This window comes from Gracilinanus agilis, chromosome 1 (assembly GCF_016433145.1).
Source record: "Gracilinanus agilis isolate LMUSP501 chromosome 1, AgileGrace, whole genome shotgun sequence".
NCBI classification, from domain to species: domain Eukaryota; kingdom Metazoa; phylum Chordata; class Mammalia; order Didelphimorphia; family Didelphidae; genus Gracilinanus; species Gracilinanus agilis.
In genome coordinates, this window is record NC_058130.1 from 379919344 (window position 1) to 379943532 (window position 24189).

Sequence of the window (24189 nt, forward strand, 5' to 3'; positions counted from 1 at the left end):
CCTTTCCTTTCCTTTCCTTTCCTTTCCTTTCCTTTCCTTTCCTTTCCTTTCCTTTCCTTTCCTTTCCTCCCTTGTCTGGAGTAAGCCTTCCCCTTACTCCAGACAAGGGATGGAGGAGCACTCCCATTGGGCTGCTGGGCAGAGGGGCGGGTGATATGAGAATGTCCTTAGGCACTCTTGGAAAGAGGGAGGGGAGCAGCTTCCTCAGCATGCTCTGGCACATGTGCCATAGGTTCACCAACACAGCCTTAATTAGGGGCTTAAGGTAATACCTGCATGAAGAGAAGTAGGAAAAGAGAGGAATAATAAAAAGAGACTCTGGATTCCTAGAATCTGGGAGTGTTGAATAGGGAATTGGGATAGAGGAGGAAGCAATGGAATAAACTAGAACAGAAGAGCTAGGCTTAGGCAAAGAGAGCTCTGAATTCTGGGACTGTGGTTGGGAGAAAGTCTCTGACCCCTAGGAGTCATTGAATGACTGTTCCTCCTGCCCTAGCCTTGCCAAGGACTAGTCTTCCATCAATCTCGGTGACTCCAATTCAATAAATGTTTCTTAATTGAATGGAAATACTTGTTATGCACTCAGTCCTGGGAATACAAAGAAGAAAAACTGGTTTAGAATCGTACCTCTAAGAGCTTAGAGTCTACTGTGCTCTTGTTCTGCTTCCCCACTACCATGTTGTGTTAATTCTCTATTTTGTTCTTTAGTTGTTTTAAGTTGTGCCTGACTCTTCAGAACCTCATTTGCAATTTTCTTGGCAAAGATACTGGAGTGGTTTGTCTTTTTTTTTCCTCCAGCTTATTTGACAGATGAGGAAACTGAGACAAGCATGGTTAAGTGACTTGCCCAAGTTCACAGCTAGGAAGTGTCTGAGGCTAGATTTGAAATTAGGAAGGGAAGTTCTTCTGACTCCTAGACCACAACTCTATCCCCTGAGCCACACAGTTGTCCCTAATTCCCTTTAAACTGCCCTATTTACATTGACAGAAAATACATTTGCTCAGATCCTGGTTAGCTGAGGCTAATAAAATTGTGGTTAGTTGAGCAAAATAAAATAAAATAAAATTGTCCCCATCTCCTACCAAGTAAGGTTCCGACTCCTTTACTTGGCACTCTCAAGGCCCTTTTTCATTGGGTGTAATCTCCCCTTTCCCATTGTGTCCATTTTACTCCTCTACATCCTCTTCTCTTTGCCCAACTGCACTTCTCTCTGTCCCTGAAAAGGACCCGTGTGCTCTTCTTTTTGTGCTCCTATGACAACAAGATGCTTTGCTCTATTCCAAAGCAACCTCATCTTATTCCCCCTTTCCTCTCCCCTCCAATGAGGATCTGACTGTGGACCTTGAAGATCAATCACTGTTCTGCCACTCTACAAAGAGTTTAAGTAAAATTGGGTGGCACAACAACCCATTATCCTTAGCAATTATCCTGCTAAGAGCTTACTGGTTTCATGAGGTGGGAGAATCTGCCCATATGCCTAGAACTATGCTATGTACACACAGGGAGTTCTTAATGCTTCAATGACTGAAGGAGTTATTCTGGATCTATAGGATGATGTGTAGAAAGAAATTAATGCTGGAGAGGGGAGATCAAGAGAGGGCATAATAGTATTTGGCTCATTTTGGCTGGGATATAGTGGGTATAAAGACTTTGCTATGGAATCAGATAGGGAAGGAAGATTAGACTCAGATTGGAGAGCTACGTTTATATTTTATTCAGCAACAACAAGAATTTGTTCTAGTTCTATCATTTCAGTTGAGGCTGACTCTTCATGACCCCATTTGGGGTTTTCTTGGCAAAGATTCTGGAGTGGTTTGATATTTCCTTTTCTGATTCAGTTGGCAGATAAGGAAACTGAAGCAAATAAGATTAAGTGATATGCACAGAGCCACACAGCTAGTAAATGTCTGAGGCTGGATTTGAACTCAAGGAGATAGTCTTTCTGATTTCAGCACTGTGCCCCCTAAATGCAATAATAATAATAATAGCACATTAGTATAATGCTCTAAGATTTATTAACATTATAGGTAGTATAGTTATTTTCCTTACTTTATAGATAAGGAAACTGAGGCACTCACAGGCTAAGTGTGACATTGATTTCCATACATCTAGTAGGTATCTGAGGTGAGGTGTGAACCCAAGTTTACTGCCTAAGCAGGTAGGTGGAATAGTAGATAGAGTGCTGGACCAGAAATTAGGAAGATCTGAATTCAAATTTGGCTGCAGACACTTAACTAGCTTTATGACCCTGGGCAAGTCACTTTAACCTGTTTGCTTCAGTTTCCTTATTTGTCAAATGAGCTGGAGAAGGAAATGGCAAACCACTCCAGGATCTTTGCCAAGAAAACTCCAAGCGGGGTCACAAAGAGTCAAACATGACTGAAATGACTGAATAACAATTTCCTGACTAAGTTACTGAAGTTCTTTGCGAGCTGCAATGATCAAAGCTATACATTTCTTCATTGATGTGAAGGATTAATTTAAAAGGAGATGGACTGAAGGACACAAATGAGTCAGGAAGCTATCAGAATATTCCATATGAGGAGTATTAAGAAACTGATTTAGGTAGTGGTAATGGGCTTGGAAAGGAAGAGGGATGGAGAGGGAGGGAGGGAAGGGGACAGAGGGAGGGAGAGGCAGAGAGAGAGAGAGAGAGAGAGAGAGAGAGAGAGAGAGAGAGAGAGATAGGGAGGAGAAAAGGGAGGAAGAGGAAAAGAATAAGAAGAGAGTGAGAGAGGGAGAAAGAGAGGGGGGAGGGACTTGGGAACTCCTTAGATTTCCCTTGTCCCAGAGGCTATCTATATTTTAAGAGGAGATGAAGTCGAACCTCATACATGGCTCAAGCAAATTCATTAGTAAGCACATTAAGGGGATCTCTTAATTGATCGGAGAAGGCAAAATCATTAGCATCATAGGATTTGGCCTATAAGAATCTCTAGTTCAATTCCATCAGTTTATAGATTAAGAAACTGAGTTCTAGGGAAGTAGAAGAAATGTCTGAAAATCAACAGACCCCAAATGGACCCTTCATTGTGCCATAACCACAAGCCAAGGCAGATTCCTAAGGAGTGGCATCTACAGTTGATCCTTTAAAGGATCTCTTCAGAGGCAAAATCTGGGAACAAATAGGCTGGTCTTCCACTGCTAGCCTTCAGGATAGATGAGGTAACAATCTTTTGTGGTATTTCTGGAACAAAAGGCTAATTCAGAATTCTAATGTCTCCTAGCCATTCACAAAATTGCACTGAATTCTACCATGGAAATATGATACCTTTGGTTTACCTTTATACTTTGTGGTAAAATGCTAATAACCCTGGGGAGAAGTGACATTTCATATATTGGAAGGGACTGGAGTCCAAAGATTCATATTGGCTTTGCCATTTTCTAATTGTGTGACCTTGGGCCAGTCATTTTGGCATTGCTGAAGTCAGTTTCCTCTTCAGGTGTAAAATGAAGGGATGGGACTAGAGAGTTTCAGTTCTAAAAATCTAGGATTCTGTTATTTATATATTAACTGTGGGTCAAGATCTGGGCCCAGTACATGGCAGAGGCAGATTGCCCTCTGAGTCTGAAAGGAGAGTGAAGGGGTCCCACCAAGGTGACAGAAGTGGGAGAATGGGCTCAGGAAAGCAAAGCAGAGGATTTGGTGCACCTTGATGGTGCTGGGCAAACAGGGTGTGCATGGGTTTGTCCCAAACCCATAGGAATTGCTCCTGCCACACATAATTCTAGTAGCAAGTAGTATATGCTAGGACTTCAGCCCTTGTTTTTCTAGTCTCTCCCTTAGAGCTCCATCATTCCTGCTTTCTCATCCAGTTCCCTTAGTGGTCAGTAGTGTGATTTGGGAAGACAATTCCAGCCTGGGACCAGAGATGGATTCAATACATGACCTTGGCTTCCCTCTTTCTCTAAGCTTACTGCTGCTGGCCAGAGCCTAAATATTTCAGCAGTGCAAGGCTCTGTTCCCACTTTCCCTAGGCTCACAGACCAGAGATTCCTTTTCTTTTGTTTGTTTGTTTTAAGGTTAAGAGACTTTCCCTTCCCCGATAAGACTTAATCAGATAATTTTAGAATCCTAACCAGGCAGTTATGATAGAGGTTTTGTAAAAGCCCTTGAAATCCCTGGAAGCTTTATCATTTCCCCAGTAGGAGAATTCAATTCAGTTACAATTCATTCAAGAACATACTATGTTGCAGGCAGCCAGGCACAAAGACAGAAAGAGTCTCTGCCTTTGAGTTTATATTCTATTGGTGGGAAATGATTACAGAGATGAGCAGAAACAAAAGAGGTACAAAATAAATATGAAATCATTGGGGGAGTCATTAACAACTGGGGGAATTAGGAAAGCCCCCATGAACATCCCACAGGTGGCACTTGAATATAGTCTGGAAGGGACCGAAGGGTTCCGAAAGGCAGAGATGAGGAGGGAGAAAAGTCCAGACAAAGAGGGCAACTGGGAGAGGAAATGAAGGACTGTAGACAAGCAATACCTTTTGAGGATATCTGGATTGTCATAGATGAGGTAACTCCTGCCAATAAACTGTGGGATCTCAATGGCTTCGGTGATAGCTGGGGGAGAAAAAAACCCAAAACAAAACAGAATTGAGTCAAGAGATGGAATTCTATGGAATTCTCACAAAAGGCACTGGGTCAATGTGCCCATAACATAGACCCCAAAGTCAACCTTAAGGTGGGAAAATACAGACACACACACACACACACACACAAAATCAGATGGGGGCAATGGGACATTAAGCAACTCAACAGCCCCTCCTCTTCTCAGCAGAAGACTGCTTTTTACTCCCTATCAGTTAATTAATTTTTTTTAAAAATAAAACCCTTACCTTCCATCTTGGAGTCAATACTGTGTATTGGCTCCAAGGCAGAAGAGTGGTAAGGGTAGGCAATGGGGGTCAAGTGACTTGCTGGGAAGTGTCTGAGGCCAGATTTGAACCTAGGACTTCCCATCTCTAGGCCTGGCTCTCAATTCACTGAGCTACCCAACTGCCCCCTAGGTTAATCAGTTTTAACCAAATGGTGCTGTGCTGATTGCCACCAATCTGGATATGTCACTGACCACTGTTTGGGCAGAGCTTGTCTCTCTGACAAGTGCTCTACATATAATCTGTCAAAACCAGGCCTGTTCAGAATCATTCTTTGAGGTCAAGGAGCAGGTCTCAGGCCACATGCTGAGTATCTGGGGGAAAGTCTGGCTCTACTCCCAGGCAGGAAGAGAAAATAATCCCCAGTTGGCCTATTAGGCCTTTTTCTTTGAAAATAATCTACCCAAGAATCCATCCAAGGATGTCTTAAATGAATGGTGGCGTGATTATGGAAATGACAACAGAACCAGTACAGGTTTTCCAAAAGATCTGGGTGGGTGGGTGGTTGGGGGATGTACTAACGTCCTTTGTGGGAGTTTGACCCACAGCATCCACCCAGGCAGTGATAGGAGATTCTGGGAGGTTGGAAAGAAAGATGAAGAAAGGGAAAATAATCCAGGAGCAAAGAGGAAATACAAAAAAGCTGATAAAGGGGAAAAGAGTAGAAAAAAGAATGGAGAGCAGAAATAGTGCAAATGAAGATGATGGGTGGTCAAGGAAGAGAAGAAACAGAGAAATAAGGTTACAGAATGGCATGAAGAAGAAAGGAAGGAGAAGAAAGGACCTAGAGGAGAGGCAGAAAAATGGAGAGAGGCTGAAGGGAAAGAAAAATATAAAAAACAGGAGAAGGATGGAAAGGGAAGGGAATAGAGGGAAGTGAAACTGAAGAAAGGGAGGGAAGAAAGGAAGGGAGGGAGAAAGAGACACACAGAGAGAGACTGGCTGAAGGAGGAAATTAAAAAAGAAAGGACTTAGAATCACAAGCATCTTGTTTCAGACAATTGATGATGAAAGAAAAGAAGGCAAGAATATTCCGGCTCCGACCCAATCCTCTAAAATGAACTGCACTAAACATAAACCCAGGGGCCCCTGCCCAGTTCTGGCTTACCCCCAGGGTGAGTCTTACAGCCATGCCAGATCCCTGCTGTTGTTGGCCAGGGAGACTGATCCCAGGGCCAAGAGACCTTCTCCTGGACTTCTTTAAATGGTCTGAACGTGCTTGTCACACACCAGCCCTGTACAGAGAGGCTCAAAAATGCAGGCTTGAGGATTAGGGAGCTCAGCTGTCTGTTGATCCCCAAAGGCAAGGCAGTCTGTTCCTTGAGTTCTGCTCCTCAGAGGCAAGGATATGTTCTCTCTGAGTGAGGCCTCTTTAGGAAGGAAGGCTCCGCTCACTCCCTTAGATCTTCTAGAAGTGGGAAGGGCAGCTCCATTGGTACAGATAGGCAGGTAGAAGTGCTTTATGAATTTGGCTTCCAGAGAGCTGATCCCAAGTTAGGATTTGGGTTTGGCAAGCCCAGACTCAAGCAGGAGGGTGCTTGAGTTTACTGGGTGGAGGGCTGGGGAACCATGAGATTAGTTTTCACAAATAACTTTTTCCTTGAGGAACCTGATGTACTTACTGTTGAGGCAGTAATTCCCACACTCTGCCCAGGGCCAGCATTAAACAAAATAAGAAGAGTCAGAACCAACATCATTGTAATATCGTCATTCTGAGGAATGTAGCCCATGTAATACCAGCTAGTCCTATTTCTGATTTCCCAGGCAAGAGCTCTAATATTACTGCCATATGGATCAGAGGTGTTAAAGTCACTGTCTATGACCCCAACACTCAAGTGTGGACAGAACCAGATTAAAACATAATTGAGAAATGCTTAACAAAATAAATGAAAATACAATACCACATAGATGATGTTAATTTGTGGTTTTCTAAGTCAACATGTGGCCCACAGGGATCCAGTTCTATTTGAGTTGGATGCCATTAGTGTAGGCAATGCTGAGCTCCAGCCCTAACAGAAACTGTTAGAAACTTCCTTTTCCTGGCTAATCCTAGATCTGGCTATAACCCAAGCAATTTTTGTAAGACTTGAGAGCTTATTGAGGGAACCAACTCACAAATCCCAATATCAGAGATTAAGTTAATTGGACATGATTTACTAGCAATTCAATTCAACAAACATTTTTTAAACATTTACTACATGCAAGGCATTGTGCTACAAAGACCAAAATAAAAATTGTTCCTGCCCTCAGGTAGTTTATGTTCAACTAGCAGACCAAAGGCTCCATGCTTTGCTTTCACTTTGACTAAATCCCTCTAACCTTTAAGCTTTGTTCCTTGTTTAAAAAATATTAGGTGAATTGAATTGTACAAAGAATCCTTTATGGCTGAGCTCTTGTTAAACTTAAAAAAGGATTAATTAACTTAGTATATGGAGAAAGTACAAAAGACAAAGGAGAACAAACAATAGAAAAAAATAATCTTAGACAGTGACCTCTTTTTGTATCTGACTTCTTAGGTATCAAAAATGATCTGAAAAGCAAATGAATTTTCTAGGGAACAAAGGATACCTGGACTCTTTTCTGACATGAAAGGGAGAAATCAATTAATCAACTGATCACCAAGTAATTGTTAAGCACTTATATATTCTGGGCTCAGTACTAGGAAACTAGGACTTAAGTACAAATAATGTGGTTAAGGAATGTGCTTTGTATGCACTAGATGTGATGGATCACTGATTAATGATGGAATTTTAGAGCTAGAAGAGGCCTTAGAATTATCTCCTGCAGAGCTATGTATAATTAACATTTCTGTAAATCGAGTCATTTAAAATTCACTAGGCAAGTTGGCTATTTCATAGAATTAACAAAGTTAGAAATGATCTTTGAAACTATCAACTTCCCACTCAATGTAGAAATTCTCTTTATCATATCCCTGGGTGATGGTCAGTCAGCTCCCCTCTTCCCAAATACTTCCAGTGACAGAGAATCCACAACTTCATAAAGCAGCTCATTCTAATCGTGAATAATTCAAAATAATAGGAATACTCCTTTTACTGTGACAAAAGCTCCCACTCTGCAACTTTCACCCATTAATTCTAATTCTGTCCCTTGTAGCCACAAAAAATCAATTTAATTCTTCCAAACACCATATTTAAAGATAGTGTTTGTGGTCCTTCTCCCCTATTTTAGCATTCTTATTTTAACTTAAACATTCCTGAAGTTTCATTTGTTTAAAAAGATATAGCAGTGACTTTGTTAAAAAAAGAGTAAAATAATTAATTATCTGTTTGAGTTTTGCATGGAAAATATTCTTCCTAGTTGTTATTTAGTTGTTTTCACTCATGTCCAACACTTTGTGGCCCCTTTTGGGGTCTTCTTGGCAAAGATCCTGAAGTGGTTTGCCATTTCATTCTCCAGCTCATTTGAGAGATGAGGAAACTGAGGTAAAAAGGGTTAGGTGACTTGTCCACGGTCATATAGCTAGGAAGTATCTGAAGTTAGATTTGAACTCAGGAAGAGGAGTCTTCCTGACTTCAGCCTGATGTTCTATCCAATGGGTCACCAACCTGCCCTATTTTACTACATTGAAAGAAAGAAAGAAACAAACAAAAAAACAAACCAAAAAAATACCTTGTGCATAGGCATATTATACCAGGAAATGTGGTATGAAACTACTCAATAGACTTGTGGCATATCTGGACATATGAATACAAAAGCTTGGGAGTTGAGAGAATTCTGGATATAGGAAATAAAATGAGTAAAGGGTCAGATGTGTTATGAGAAGGAGTATAGATGACAGCTCCGGGTTTCTTCAAGCTGTCATCTTTACTCATCCTCATAACAGATGATGGAAAGAGCAGAGGACGAGCAATAATCAACTCTGGTTAGATCATATGATCTATAGAAGGGGATATCATAACATAAAGTATAAAAACAGTATTATAGAAAATATTGGAGAAGTTAGAATTTTAGGTCAGAGATTTCTCTTCCATTTTATGGGTAGGTTTGGCTCATTATAGTTTACAGTAATAATTATTAAGCTTCTTTTCCTTACCATCTCATTGTATTGCATTACATTTTCAATTTTAAGAAATCATCATTAAAAAAAAGACCATCTTAATATAACTGGAAACCCATTATCCATGTGAAGAATACCAAGACTGCGCTGGATCAGTACTGCTTAGGAAATGATCAATTCTTTTAACAGAGAGCATTGCACTGGAGCCAGTTATGAAGACTGCCTTTCTGATTCACTTCAATGCAGTATGAAAGAGCTGGCTGAATGAATGGTGTTAGGAGCAGCCAATGGAGCAACACCCCCATCTAGTGGTGCTCTGGAATACTGACTGCTTCTAAGCTGTCTTCAAAAAATGGTCTCTGATGTGCATGGAAAAGCCAAAAGGAGTTGTGAATATTCTGGTTGTTTTCTCATGACCCAGTGCTCAACTAGTGGCCCAACTCTTCCAAATGGCTTTATTGAAGTTCCTTGCATGTATAAAATGGTGGAATTGTTGTCAGTTCTGGGAAGAAGGAGGGAAGAGGGGAAAGAGAGAACATGAATCATGGAACCATGGAAAAAGATTATAAAAAATAAAATAATGTGAAAAAATTAAAATTAAATAAATAAAACAAATCATTTTTAAAAATTTTTTAAAAAGTTCTTTGGCACAATTTGAAAAACCTAGATGTTTGGAAAGGAGTATCTAGGATGAGTCACCATATTGGCAGTTGCAAACATTTGAGAGCATCCCTTCTGAGAGGAAGCTCTTCTTGGTCACTGATTGGCCTACTTGCCTATAAATCTGTCTTCTTTCTCACTTTTAGATTAATTTCTTTGGTCTTAGAAAGCCATTTGTTAGAAGATGAGCATTCTATCCAGTTAGAGTGACCTCTTAAACTAGCATTTTCTGACACCTAGAAAATACCTTGTGACAGGACGTGGAATAGGCAAATTTATATAAGGGAAGGGAATTGGTAAATTCTTAAAAATTAAGAAATGAGGGATAGGGCAAGGCTCAGGTAGGAGGTGAGTCCAATAGAAAATATACAGTTTTAATTGGGCTAGTCTTGATGTCTGATGATGTTGATTGGTTGGCTGCTGCCCTTTGTACTTGAAGAGGACCAAAAGGACATCACCCTTGATGTCTTTTGACTCCTGCATAAATTGGATCTTAGTGAGGCAGCGTTGCATAGTCATCAGCCTCATTCTCTCTTCCACAGTTATCAAAGTCATCATGGCAGGACAAAAGTGTAGATGACCAGCAATGATCTAGGATGTAGCAGATTCACTTGGCATCTTTGATGTCTAACCAAACTCGAAGCTTTCCACAGTGCCTGTTTCTGAAGCCTGCATGGCTGTTGGAACAAATTGTTCTCATCTGCCCCTTCCACCTAGAGAAGTTTTCACATGCCTAGGAGAGACACTTCCCTAACTCTCAGATGGGTTTGAGACCTGATGATTACCCTCAACCTGGTCTAGCCTATCTGCCAAGATGGTTTACCAGAGTTTGGCTGCGACATGTGCTACAGCTTCTTAGAGCCACAGGTGAGAGCTGGGGGACATATGGTCATCAAAGAAGGATGAGCAGCCCTAAAAAGTGCTCAGCAAGCCCTTACTCTGAAGGTGCTAATCTTTCTTGTTCACTTCATATACCTCTAACCCAGTGGTTCCCAAACTTTTTTGGCATACCGCCCCGTTTCCAGAAAAAAATATTACTTAACACCCCCTGTCACATACTATCACCACCCCCTTACAGTTATTCACTGCCCCCAAATGCACCTGTGGCCATCACCACCTCCCTGGATCGCTGCAGCACCCACCAGGGGGTGGTGGTGCCCACTTTAGGAATCACTGCTCTAACTTAATGATGTACCAGGAACCTGAAGTCCTTTCTGATTAAAAGAACCTCTTACTCACATATCCACAGGACCTCCCAGAGGTGTGGGGTGGTGGGGACTCCTGCTTACACTACTGTCAGAAAACTGAAGAAACAGACTTAGATGGCAAGGAATGCCTGCTCCCTATCCCATGATCCTACTTAGGTTCTGGTTTCTGGCTCCCAGACACCCTTTCCCAAAGATGATCTTTTTGGGTGGCAGGGTAAGGAGAATCAACTGTAGTATGTCTCCTTTAGTGGGCTCCTTTTGTAGAGAAGTTTGGGATTTTCCTAATTATCTGTCTGTGGTTCCCTATAGCTATTATACTATAGGACAGGATGAGAAGTTTGCTTACTCATCCTGGAGACATAAATTCCTCTCAGATGCTAGATGCTGTATGAGGCAAATGCGAGAAACTCTTCCCATGAGGAATCTAACTTGTTCAAGAGGGCATCTCTCTTGCTTGTCTTTTTAGTGTAGTTTGCATTTTCCACTGGGTGGGTAACTGCTATAATTTGTTGTTTAAGATTTTATTGGGGATTAAATAGTAAACAAACATGGGGCGTTCTGAATTCCAATTTGGTCACTAGATAAAAATGGGGAAAAACCCCTCAAACCTTTAAGACATTTACACATAAGAGGGCCCCATTGAGTAAGACCAGTGGTTACTTTCAAGATTTTGTTTATGAGAACAATACCAAAGCTATATTGTGGGAGAGCCTTATCTTTCCAAATTTTAGCCTCAAAGATCTGGGATATGTTCTAACAATCCTTGTTTTGCTTAATAACTGAGCGCTGTTAAATATAGATGTATACTTATGTGTATACACACACATATGCATTAACACATGAATATATGTATATTAAGGTTTGCAAGATGCTTTGCATCTCAATGGATTCTCATAGTGAGATAGATACTAGAAGTATTATTATTCTCATTTTCTAGATGAAGAAAATGAGGCTAATAGAAATTAAGTGACTTCCCCATGATTACCCAATTAGTAATTATCAAAGCCTAAACTAAAGCCCAAATCTCTTTGGCTTCAAGTCTACCACTCCAAAATTTATCTAAACAGTAGAATGTAAGTTCCTTAAGGGCAGGAGATGTCTTTTTGCTTGTATTTTTATCTCTAGCACTTAGTATAGTGCCTGGCACATAAGTAAGTAGATGCTTGTTGCTTTGCTTTTGCATTATCATTTCTCTTCCATACTGGTTTATGTAAATGTTCAGTAAAAGGAAGTAAGGAAACAAAAAAGAAAGGAGGAAGGTAGGGAGGGGAGGAATGAGAAAAAGAAGGGAAGAGGAATAGGGAGAAGGGAAGAGAGAGAGGAAGGAAGGAAGGAAGGAAGGAAGGAAGGAAGGAAGGAAGGAAGGAAGGAAGGAAGGAAAGATGATCTTTAAGGGAACAGGATTGCTTGCCACTGATGAAGCAATGATAATAGATAATGGAGAGGAGAGAAAGCTACTCAGATCTTTTTTAACTCTTATTTTCTTCACCAAGAATAAAGATTTTCATCCTAGGCAATATTTAGGGAGATCTATGATTTCACTTGTGTGGGTATGCATTCCATACATACAGGCCACAGCTCTTTTATCCCTCCTTATCCCTTGCTATCCTTGCTCATATTTTATTATAGCTCCTCTGCAGAATCTCTGCCCAATGTGCAGAAGGCTTCTAAATCTTTTAATATTTTCTGGACACTAGTGGATCACTCTTATTGTACGTATGTTATTCATTGCTCTTCCTACATGATTAAAAACCAACCTCCTTTTCTGATTGTGAATTTCCCAAATAATATCCTTTATGTTGCTTCTTGCTTGAAGATCATTATTGGAAATATATTATGGTCTATTTTTGCCCACTGTATATCTTTTCATTGACTTTTAGGGTCATCTAAAAACTTGAATCTTTTTTGAGATGATTGGATCTCAAAATATCTCTTTTCAGACTTGAAGTACAGGGGTCACTTGTGGCCCTGGTCCCACTCAAATGAGCACAGGAGCTATAAACAGCTCCATTTGCTGACCTAGGCTGGTTCACATTTCCTTACACAACTTGGTGGTCCCTGATTCCAAGGGTCACCATATTTATACCAAACCCAATGCAGATACCCAAATAGCCTAGTCCACTGCAGTTCAGAACTCCCAAGCCCAACTATTTTCCAATCCCAGCTTTTCTGATAGCAAGGATTGCAGGTGTGTGTCACCATGACTGGCCACAACAATGATTTTTCAGAGACTGTGATTTTTCAAGATTTGCAATTATATAGCATCGCTGAAATGATATTTGTATTAAAAAACAGGTTTTTGCATTGGGGAATGGCTTAGAATTGTTAGAGGCACTGCATATTTTTCTAAATGCAATCCAGTCTGCTCTTTCAACTCTGAACCCAAGTCATTGTCCATCTGCAGATCCCAGATAAATATTTTGATGTAATGATTCAATGGGCTTCAGTCAAATTATAAGTAACAATATGGACAACAGGCATTTTTAATCTATTCAGTTTTTCCTACATCGATTATCTAACTGATTTCATGGCTTTTACTGAATATGCTGTAATATTCTAGAACCTAATGCAATTAGTATCATTTGTAAATAAGGGCATCTGTAAGATTTTGCTATCTCTAGGGAATCCTTTATCCATTTGAACTCTTCATAACCACATTAAGTAACTTAGGTACAAACATTTTCCTGTTTTAGGTCTTTTTGACATTAATAACTGATTGGTGAATATTTTCCTGAAATTTCTAATAAATTAAATTGATTCACAGTCCCTTTGATATGTCTTTTAGGAACTTGGCTAATGAATTGACAAAGGATGAAAAAGAAAATTTAATTGAACTATCAAGGGATTTTGAACTACAAATACTAAAATAAAATAATCCACTGGTGACAGAAGTGAGACCTCCGCAAATGGCTCTTGCATGATCTTAACATATACATTAAAGACTACTTGTTGAAGAATAGAAACTTCCAGGACTGTGTTTGATTCATTTCCAATCAAAGACTTTTTTGGTAATTAATCAATAATAAACACAAAGGGATCTTGTGTTTTTCATACTGTTGTCAATAGGACTGCAAATGTTGAAAATGGTTTGCAAAAACTTGCCTATTCCTCTCTAGTATTTGCAGTGAGTATGCCCTCATGTGTGTAAATCATTCTCATAAAGATTTTATAAAGAAAAGAAAGTAGACATATAGTTCAATAGTTATTGATGTACTCTCAATTACCTTTTTTGGGGGTAGAAATATCATCCATTCCATTCGTCTCTTCCCCTCCTTAAAACAATCCCTCAGTGCTTTCAAAATTTTGTTTTATCCAGCGTGGATTTCCTTTTTAATTGTTTGGCTACATAGATGTGCCCTGCCATAAGAAGTCACTTGAAAAAGCATGACATTTCCCCTTTTCATATTTTCATCAACAATATACCATATGCATCTATAGATAATTCTTTTAAAGATTCATAATGATGAGAAGCCAATCATATGGGTCATTGGTTCTTAATATCCATTCGACTATTTTGGTGGGAGCATTAATATTGTTTGTGACCTTTTCCATTATTTTAGTGTCTTTGCCTTCCTCACATAACTCATCAGACAATCTCCATGCTTTCAAGATTGTGTCACTCTGAGCATGGATTTCCTCAGTCTGCATTTGATATGGTCCAGCTGTTCTTGTCGATTTCATTTTTAGAACTATATGTACTGCCTCACATAGCATATTGGTTTTGAGGTGGTAGGGCTCCAAAATGTGGTGTTTCTAATGCACGAATGATGAAAATTGATTGTAATAAATATTTACAAATTGTTTCCATTTTCCATCTCTGTTGTCCTTCTGCCAGTTTAACCTATGCATGTTTTTTGGGGGGAATACTGTCGCTTAGTAATGTCTCATGTTAAGTTTTTTGCAAACTTTCTTTTCACTTCCACTACTTCTCATTGTTTTATGAGGCTCATAATCTTTGGTCATCCTCTTCCATTACTCTAAAAATGAGCTTTCATTCTGAACTAGTGGTGCTATTATTATAAACTGTGGCTCTTTCTCAGCATGGCAAAAAGAGAAAAGTGTTTGCTGTCTAAAGTGGTTTCTGGAGCCTTTTGTTCCACCTGTTGTGAGGACTGTTGTATATCAGTTAAGCTGGTAGAAATCATGATAAACATGGACAATGTCTTCCCTTTTTCTGTTTTCCTTCCCCCCCACGAGACCCTACCAAAGGCTTATTTGGTGTTGCAACTGGATGTCTTCTTTTTTTATCATTATCTTCTCTTCTTACTTGATGTTAATTGTTTGACTTTTGCTTCTATTACCATAGATAGTAGATTCTACAATGGCTTCCATTTCAATAACTAGATTTTCCCCATCCGTTAAGATACAACCAATTTAATTTTTCCCCTTTATGCATGTTGTTTTGCTTTTCAACATGTACAAAGCCTTCTATTCCTCTTTAGTAAAAATTATTTATGATACTTAGGTACGAGACTTCTGTGTAGTTTATAAGTCTTTGATCTTTTATATTTCTTATATCAGTACTATATTTTCTCATGAATTTTTCACTATTCACCCCTGCACCCAGCTTTGCATGAAAGTTATGGATAATCAAAGTGTATGTTGACTTGGTTTGGAAGATCTTAAGTTATTCTTTGAATTCCTCTTTTTCTTCATACTCTGCTACAGATGCTGGCACATTTTCAATTTTTGATTTTATGGTATTTCTTTTGCATATGGATAGCATGTGTAGTGTGAGATGATATGACCAAGTACCCTGTGAAATAATGTTTCCTATCACCTTTGGCCCACAATGAAACCAACTCCATTGACTTTTTTGTTTGCCTCTTCACGGCATCTCTATGACTCATTCTTCCATTTAGTTGTGACTATTTTTGTTTTGTAGTTCTGTTTGTTGTGAGGATGTCATTTTTGATATGGGTGAGTCCCTCCAGTAACATGTCCTTCATCAGTCATTGAACAAAGGTCTCGTAGAATTTTTCATTTAGCACACATTTTTATGATTTTAACAGCCTCCATACTAGGCCTTCTTCTGCCACTGGGCAAATGAAAGTGGGTCATGTAGGAATGAGGGCCATTTAAATTTGTTGTTATTGTTGTTCCATCAACTGCCATGGCTAAAGAGATCATCACCTTGAGGGAAACCTAATGGTGATAAGTCTTTTCCATTATCAGCTAGTAAATGAGAATATTTAGCCTGAAGAAAAAAAAGGTTCAAGTGACATGATAGGTGGTATCAGGCAGAAGAGGGATTCTGTTTGCTTTTCTTGGTCCCCAAATGCAGAAGTAGGAGCATTAAGTGGACCTCGTAGACATATAGTTTTGGTTCTATATAAGAAAAATCTTCTGAAGAGAACTTCAGAGTGGAATGAACTGCTTTGGGAATTGTTAAGCAACTTATCACTGTAGATATTTAAGAAGGTCTGGATGATGATTTGTCAGAGCATGTGTATGTGTGTGTGTGAACATGTGTGTATCTGTGCACATGTGGGTTGATGTAGGGACAGGGAATTCCAACTCACATACATTTTGGAGTAGATAGTCTCTTAAATGCCTTCTCTTGGATTCTGAATTTTTTTTTAATGAAACAGCTTCTTTCCCAATTAATCAATCAAAAAGTATTTTATTAAATACTGACTTTAGGCACATGGTAATAACTTACCAGATGTCACTAATAGCAATAAATTTTGTAACTGGAATATTTTTTCCTATGTATCCCCAACCTTTAGATACCAATTTAAAAGTGATGGTTCTTTAATGGTTCATTTGAAGGTTAGGTAGTACAAAGACTGGAAGAAAGCTGTCAACAGTCCCAGCCAGAACCCTGACCCCCACTAATATTCCCATGCCATGCTTAAATGATGAGATGCATACTGTCCTCGACATAAACAAGCCCTCCTGGTGATAGTGAACTGATAAAAGAAGACTTTGCTAGCTGAGGCATCTCACTTACAAAACACAAAGACATATTGTACAGCAGGGCAGACAGATGCATTTTCTGCTCCTGCCATGTTTCAGGCAGCTGGAAGATGCTGAGGCAGAGGCCAGGAGGCCATAGCCACCCTGCAGATCTCAGCTGCTATTTTGAGGTTTCTCTGACTTTCTCAGGAGGCTCAATCCCTGTAGACAAATCTACAAAAATCCCTTTCTTAATATGGAATTATGCATATAAATAATACATACATGACATAAGCATAATAGAAATATTTATATGCATGATATACTTATTACAGGTGTAATACACATCATATGTATTACAGTTAATGTTAAGAGGAAAGAAAGAAGAGATTCATAAATTGTGCTTTTGTTTATCTGCCCCTTCCAAAGGCTAATTGTTTATTTAAGCCAGACACGCTTCCTCAGAGAGCCCATGTAACACTCCACTGAACAGCCCCAAAGGATCATAGATTTCTTGCTGGAGGAGCTCTTAAGTGTCATCAATGCCAAACTCCTTATTTTGCAGATGAGGAAACTGAGCTGATAACAGACTTTAAGTGACTTGTCAGTGGTCACACTGGTGGTACGTGATAGAGATGGGATTCGATCCCAAGTCATCTGTATCCAGAATTATCTGTGATCTTTCCACAGTCTGGAATTGGGGGTGACCTTGATTATTAGAGTTTGCATATTAAAGTACAGACTGAGCTTGGTTCCCAGTTATGGAATTCAAACATATTTGTAAGAGCTAAACAAATACAATTTCACGTAGCAACAGTTCACTAATGGCAGACTAATGTGAGCACAACTTATGAGATGAACAAACAGCTTGCTGGCTTGAAGAATAAAGAGAGGCTAATTTGCCAAAATGCTAATTGATCTTCCCTGCTGTATGTCACTAGCTGGCATTTTAAGCATGATAAATACATTTATAGTTTACCAAGGAGTTTTCAAAATGCATTCCATCCACAAAATTTCTGTCCTACTTTCAAAATTTACCATCTCCCATGGTTTTTGTCATTCTCTCTTCCAAAACATCCACTTCTCTATCTGCCATTCCATGTCACAGTGGATAATAGAAGCTGGAAACCTATATAGTTCTATACATACAGAATCCTATGAATAGAATACCCCCTTATGATTAAAAAAAAGGAAAAAGAAAAGAGAGTCAGAGCACTTTGCACTTTTTCAAATCAGCTGCAAAACTTATTTTCATCCCATACAATTTCTTTTGCTTCATGTGTAAATAGAAGTACAAAACCCAATGCTAACTTACTCTCTTAGCTGTTCCCCATGACCCATAAATGAGAGAAACTGGCCCATTTATACAAAAATAGCCCATAGGCTATAAACAAAAAATTCTACATAAACAAAGACAATCCAGAGGGAACTCTTTTTGCAGTTACTTATCAAAATCAAATTCTCCATGACTAAATGGCCCCAAAGTATCTCCTTTTTTTTTTAACGCTTACTTTCCATCTTAGACTCTATATTATGTATTGGTTCCAAGACAGAAGGGTGGTAAAGGCTAGGCAATGGGGTTTAAGTGACTTACCCAGAGCCGCATAGCTAGGATTGCCTGAGGTCAAATTTGAACCCAGAACATCTCAGTCTTGAGCCTGGCTCTCAATCCACTGAGCCACCTACATGACTCCCACACCCCCAAGTATCTTCTAATTGATGTTTCTTTCTTTCTTTTGGTTTGTTTATAAATGTAAGTAATTTTATGTTTGGATCCTAGTAAAAAGAGTGTTGAAATTTTAGTTGGTTGTAAGTATCTGAGAATATTAACATAAAATTTAATATTGATTTAGTCAATAGTATATTTAATAATAAAACATTTCTGAAATTGGACAGGACTGATTTATATATAAGAACACCTCTGTTTAGATGTATGGGCTCTATCATATGTTCTATCTGTTATACATATGAGCCAGTTTCAGTGTATGGACCAGAGGGTCTGCAACAGACATACACACGCACTCCACAGAGACACACAGACACAGAGACACACATACATGATGCCTCCTTCCAATAGCTCCAACTCTATGAAAATTACAGACCTATTCCATAGTAGTTCAATGTCTTTGTTATACCCCTACTCAAGCTATGAAGCTGAGACTTGAATGCTATTGGTGTTTACCTTTCTGGCAGTGTTGCCCATCAAAGCCTAAGGGGCAGTCACACTCGTACCCATCCTTCCTGGGTCTACAGCTCCCTCCATTGGCACAGGGGGCTCGCACGCAAGGGTGGGCGGTATTCTCCACATTCACACCAGATGTAAAATCATGCTTCACATGAATGGCTCGGTCGTTAAGTACAATCTTGGAACAAGAAAAAGCAATGAAGGAATTCAGATGCCTTCTAGGTAGGCTTCTAAAACATTATTTAGTATAACTTAGGTCAGGGTTTCTGAGACTTTCACAGAGAATAAATACTTCTATTCTCTGCTTAGATTAGATTGCCTTCTAATCTGGTGGAAATGCACAGATACTCTTAAGATTTTCACCAATGATAATGTTTTTAGAATATGTTATAGAATATATTTAATAATATATGATAAAGCATCAGGACAAAGTAACTATCCTCCTGATATTAAACCAAACTCTTTCCAATCTACAATTCAATGCTACCCAACAAATATTTAATATCTACTGTGTATAGTGCAATGGGAACAGTATAAAGTATCATTGCATGAAGGTGGGATGATGCAGACCCTATACTTAGAAATTTGGTGATATAATGAAGCAGAAACATTTTAACCAAAAAACTATGATACAAGCAAAATATAAGTACAATGGAGAGGTGTAGGGAAGATCCTGTGAAAAAGTTGAGGAAGAAGGGAGCTGAGTGGGCAGGAGAGAACAATTTTGGTGGTGAGAATCAGAGAAGGCTTTAAGTAGGACCTGGTATTTAAGCTGGGCTTTAAAGGAATGGATGGAGTGCAGTCCATTAGAGGGATAATGGCAGCCTAAGCAGAGAGAAAGAGACAAGGAGAAGCCTCATTTATATCCCTGTTACATTAAAAAGGGAAATAATATCATATAAAGTTGGAAGGGTAAGTAAGGTAGGAGCCAGATTGTAGAGTGGTTTGAATGCTAAGAAAAAGGGTCCATATTTTTTTCAATAGACAACCGAAGGCTTTTGAGGAGATAGATGGTGCAACTGAAGCTCAAAGAAAACTGCTAGGAGAAAGAAAGGTGTAAGAGAAATCTTAAGTTGGGAGAAAATTCTGAATTACTTCTTTCTTTTCTAATCTTTCCTCTCCTTATTATCCCATTCCACTTTCACATAGATAATAGAACAACTTGAAGATGGAGAAAATAGTTTTGAAGTGTTCATCTTGTAAGCTGTTGGTGAAGAACTTAAATGATTTTGCCTGCTTCCAAGGCAAGTCACACTTGGGAATGCCTGTGTTTTTTCCCTGTGAGATGGCTGAGGCCGTAAATTAAGCACAGTGAGCATTAGGTATCAGATTACTTGAGCACTGGTTTGAAGGATGAATTAGGGAAGGGAGGGATTGGAGGCAAGAAGATTTGTCAGGAGGCCATTATGGTATGATTTATCAATCTACCTTTACAGAGTCTACTTAGTTTGCTTTCTCACTGTCTTTTTCTCACTCATATTGTGAATTTTTTGTTTATTCACAAAGCCCAGAAATCCTGGATACTTATATCCTTCATCCGTTTCTCCTTTCCTATCTTGCTTTTAATTTTCCAGGGAGAAAGGTGAATTCTGAATTATGATGCTTCCTCTCCCCCAATAAGTGAACACTATTTCTCCATCTATGGGACAGAATGTGTATTTACTTTGAGAAAGTAGGGTCATCTTTCTGGGGAACTCAGTTATATGTGTGGCGGTTACAAGAATGTAACAATGGTACTTCCTAATGGAATTTGGATGCTTGCTTGGGTCTTGGAAGCAGATAACTCAGAATGAGAGAAAACTTGGGAGTGTCTCTTATTTTTCTTTTTCTACTCCCAATTGTCTCCTTCCCCCAGCCTCAATGTTAACAGAAAGACAAAATCTTTTTGTCTTTTGAAATGTCCTCTTTACAGGTTGGAGGTAAAGGACTGTGAAATTGGGTAGAGCCTAAAATTGGTGGTTAAGACTTCAGGGTATGAATGAGGAGGGAAGGAAGAAAGGAAAGACAGATGAAAGTCAATAATAATAAAAATATGGAAATACCTTTAAGGAAGTCATAATTTATAGAGGAATCAAAAGTATGGGGACTCATGGGAAGGGAAGGAGGAATTAGTAAACTAGATGGGTGAGGCAAAGGCTGAATATGCGTTCAAAAAAGATAATCATAAAGAAAATAATGAGATGGATGGCTATTAGCTTGGCCACATATGGAATCAGTTGGTCAGTCAAAAAGACTTATTAAGTACTTCCTATGTGCCAGGCAAAAACTACTCCCTGATCTCAAGAAACTCACAATCTAATGTGGTAAACAACATGAAAATGGCTGTGTACAAATAAACGATATATAGAATAGGAGATAATCAATGGAAGGAAGGTGTTAAGTATTAAGAAGAATCAGGAAAGGTTTCCTATGAAAGGTGAAATTTTACCTGGGACCTGATGGAAGCCAGGGAAGCCAGGAAACAGAGATAGGAAAGGAAAGAATTTGAGCCAAAGGAACAGCCAGTGAAAATGTTCAAAGTTTGGAGATAGAGTGCTGTGAGACTGATGGGAAAAGGTTGGCAAGGCAAGGAATGGCCAGGTTGTGAAGGGCTTTGAATGCCAAACAGAGGATTTTAAATTCTATCCTGGAGGTGATAGGGAGTCCCTGGAGTTTAATGAGTAGAGGGAATGACATGGTCATACTTATACTCTTAAAAGATTAGGGTTGTAGCCATTCTAGAACAGCAAATGTCTGAGTTAAATGAACTCAGAGGGAAAATGGAATGAGGCAAAGACACCTCCCAAGGCCCCCAAAGTTTTTAAAATGTAGAAGAGAAAGATATTTGCTAACTTTCTCTTTCTCTATCTCTGTCTCTGTCTCTGTCCCATGCTTGCTATTTATGTTAGGTTTGGTTTTCTGGTAAATCTATGCCTGTGAATTAGTTGTAGCTTCAGAGAGAGTGCATTCTTCTAGCCTAGCATAATAGGGAAGAGATGGGAACTGAGTGGTGCTGGTGTGTGGGTTTCATGTAGGACCAGATCTTTATGGCTGAATGGCTTCTGAGTTCTTTTTGCAAGGCTTCTTCAACTACATTTCTCATAAGCTCAGTTACATGATTGATAGCCTGCAACTGCTGAAGGGGAGAAAAATAACTCTATAAATTGGCTTGAGTCCTGAGCAAACCAAAGAGAAATACCAGAGAGTAGAATAGTGCCAAAAATAGATTTTAGGCTTCCTTCTATTCTGCCCTCCTTCCCAGTGTTGGACTTTTTCAAATTAACGATGGTCTGCCCTCCTTCTTGAAAGATCCCAGGGTCATTTGGTACATTTAGAGCATATGTCAACACCATCATGGTCTTCCAATAAGTCAGGAGTGGGCGGAGGTGGTATGTTGAGAGAATATTTTAAAAGTCATTTTTAATATTGTACACATTTAGATATATAATGTTTCCCAAAAGTCTTGGTCCAGTTTTAAACTTATTAAATCTTATTTAAATGTAAAATTGCACCAAGACTTTTGGGATGTTAAATGGATATTCAATGCCTCTATTTTTTTAGCGTATTTTGTTAAAGGTTTTTTTTTTTCCTACATTTTTTGATATAATCATGTGATTTGGGGTATTTAACATGTTTAATCATGTAAAGTGTTTATTTCATTTTTTCCTAATGAACAAAAGCCTACTTTTCCCCTCTCTCTCTCACCAATTAAAAAAGAAAAACAAAGGCCTTATAACACATCTGCACAGACCAGGCAAAAATTAATTCCTGTTTTGTCTATGTCTAAAAAATATCTTTCATTTTGTATCTTGATTACCTTACTCTTTATCAGGAGGTAGGTAGCATGCTTCACCATGAGTCTTCTAGAATCATGGTTAGTCATTGCATTGCTCAGAAGCTTCAAAATTGTTTATCTTAAAAATGTTATATAAATTTTTCTCCTGGTTCTATACACTTTGCTCTGTATCAGTTCACATAAGTCTTCCCAGGTTTTACTGAAACCAACTCTTTCATCATTATTAAAGTACAATAATATTACATTACTTTCACATACCATAATTTATTCAGCCATGCCTCAATTGAGACTCACCCCTTAATTTCTGGTTCTTTGATTCCATAATCCTAAAGATTCTACCCCAGAGCAATTCTTCCATGAAGACTTCAGACAATGCCCCAACAATAATAAATAAAGTTAGACTTGTACCTTCTGGATGCTCCCACTGAAAGGCTGGAGAATGCCTGAATTCTTCTTTACGTTGTCATAGTTGGGGACTCCACCAATGAAAATATCAGTGTTGCATTTAATCTGAGTAAAGGCTCCCTGACATGAGATTTAAAGAGAAAACAAAACAAAACAAAAATCATAATCATAAAGAAAAAATCATAATAAACAAATAAAAAAATCCCAGTTATTTATGCTGAGTTCTTTTGTGCCTACTAGGGGACAAAGTAATATAGACAATACAGATAATCTCAAGTCTCACCAGAGAAATTTTTCTTTAGAACAACCATAAAACTTTTATACCATTCTGTAATGGTCATGGGTTTCTCAAATTAGGATGGAAGAAGTAGCTAAGACCCTCAAAATACTTCTTCAGAGAACAATGGAAAGAACTCTGGTTCTAAAGGATCCGAATTAAAATCCTATTTCTAATGTACTCATGTGACCTAGGGCAAAGTGCTTTGAGGTATCTGGATTAGATGGTTTCTGAGGTTGAGTTCAGCTCAAAATCTATGATCCTTTGTTCCTATGTCATCGAGATAAATTCTTCCAACCCTATGTATATTCATGAGCCTGTAGGTTTCCCCCTACAGGTTCACAACAACCCAGACTCTCTCAACTCTGGGCTAGATAACCAAGTTTGTGCGTGACTGTCTATAGAGACACCCTTCAAAGCACTCTGAGAGCTTTGGGGATGGAAATTCTATGAGTGACATATAAGCATATTAATATACTATCAACTATAGAATGCATCACTTCATTAGAAGAGGTACCCAAAATAGCAGCAGGAAAAACACTTTACTTAACAACTTGTCAGCTTGAAGGGTCCATATTAATTGAGGGTTATCAAAGAGGCAGATGGGCTTTCAGAAATCCCTTTAATTAATAAGTTCATGTTTGGCTAAAGAGGGATGCAGTGGCCCAGTTACATATTGGATCAGAAACTGTCATCATGAACTCTAAGTAAATCAATGGCAGAAATAAGTCAGTGCAGGGAGACGGATTGCAAAGAAGTCACTTTGGAAAGGGAATGTTTTGAAAGGTGTATTGCAACTAAAGTTATTGTGTCTCTAGATAGAAAAGGGGAAAGGATATCCTGGGGTGCCCTCTGGCTGCCCATCAAAATCCTCTTCT

At 38.9% G+C, this 24189-nt stretch overlaps 1 protein-coding gene across 1 annotated transcript in view; it reads right to left on the reverse strand.

The window, feature by feature from the left end:
• The window catches only part of EGFLAM (EGF like, fibronectin type III and laminin G domains), a 261725-nt gene that overhangs the window by 23803 nt on the left and 213733 nt on the right, over window positions 1-24189 (reverse strand). Inside the window, exons 17-20 of the mRNA XM_044681387.1 lie at window positions 23038-23154; window positions 18852-19032; window positions 6508-6531; window positions 4493-4571 (exon numbers count right to left, since the gene is read on the reverse strand). Coding sequence (XP_044537322.1) covers window positions 4493-4571; window positions 6508-6531; window positions 18852-19032; window positions 23038-23154 — 401 coding nt within the window. The remainder of the gene's footprint in view (window positions 1-4492; window positions 4572-6507; window positions 6532-18851; window positions 19033-23037; window positions 23155-24189) is intronic.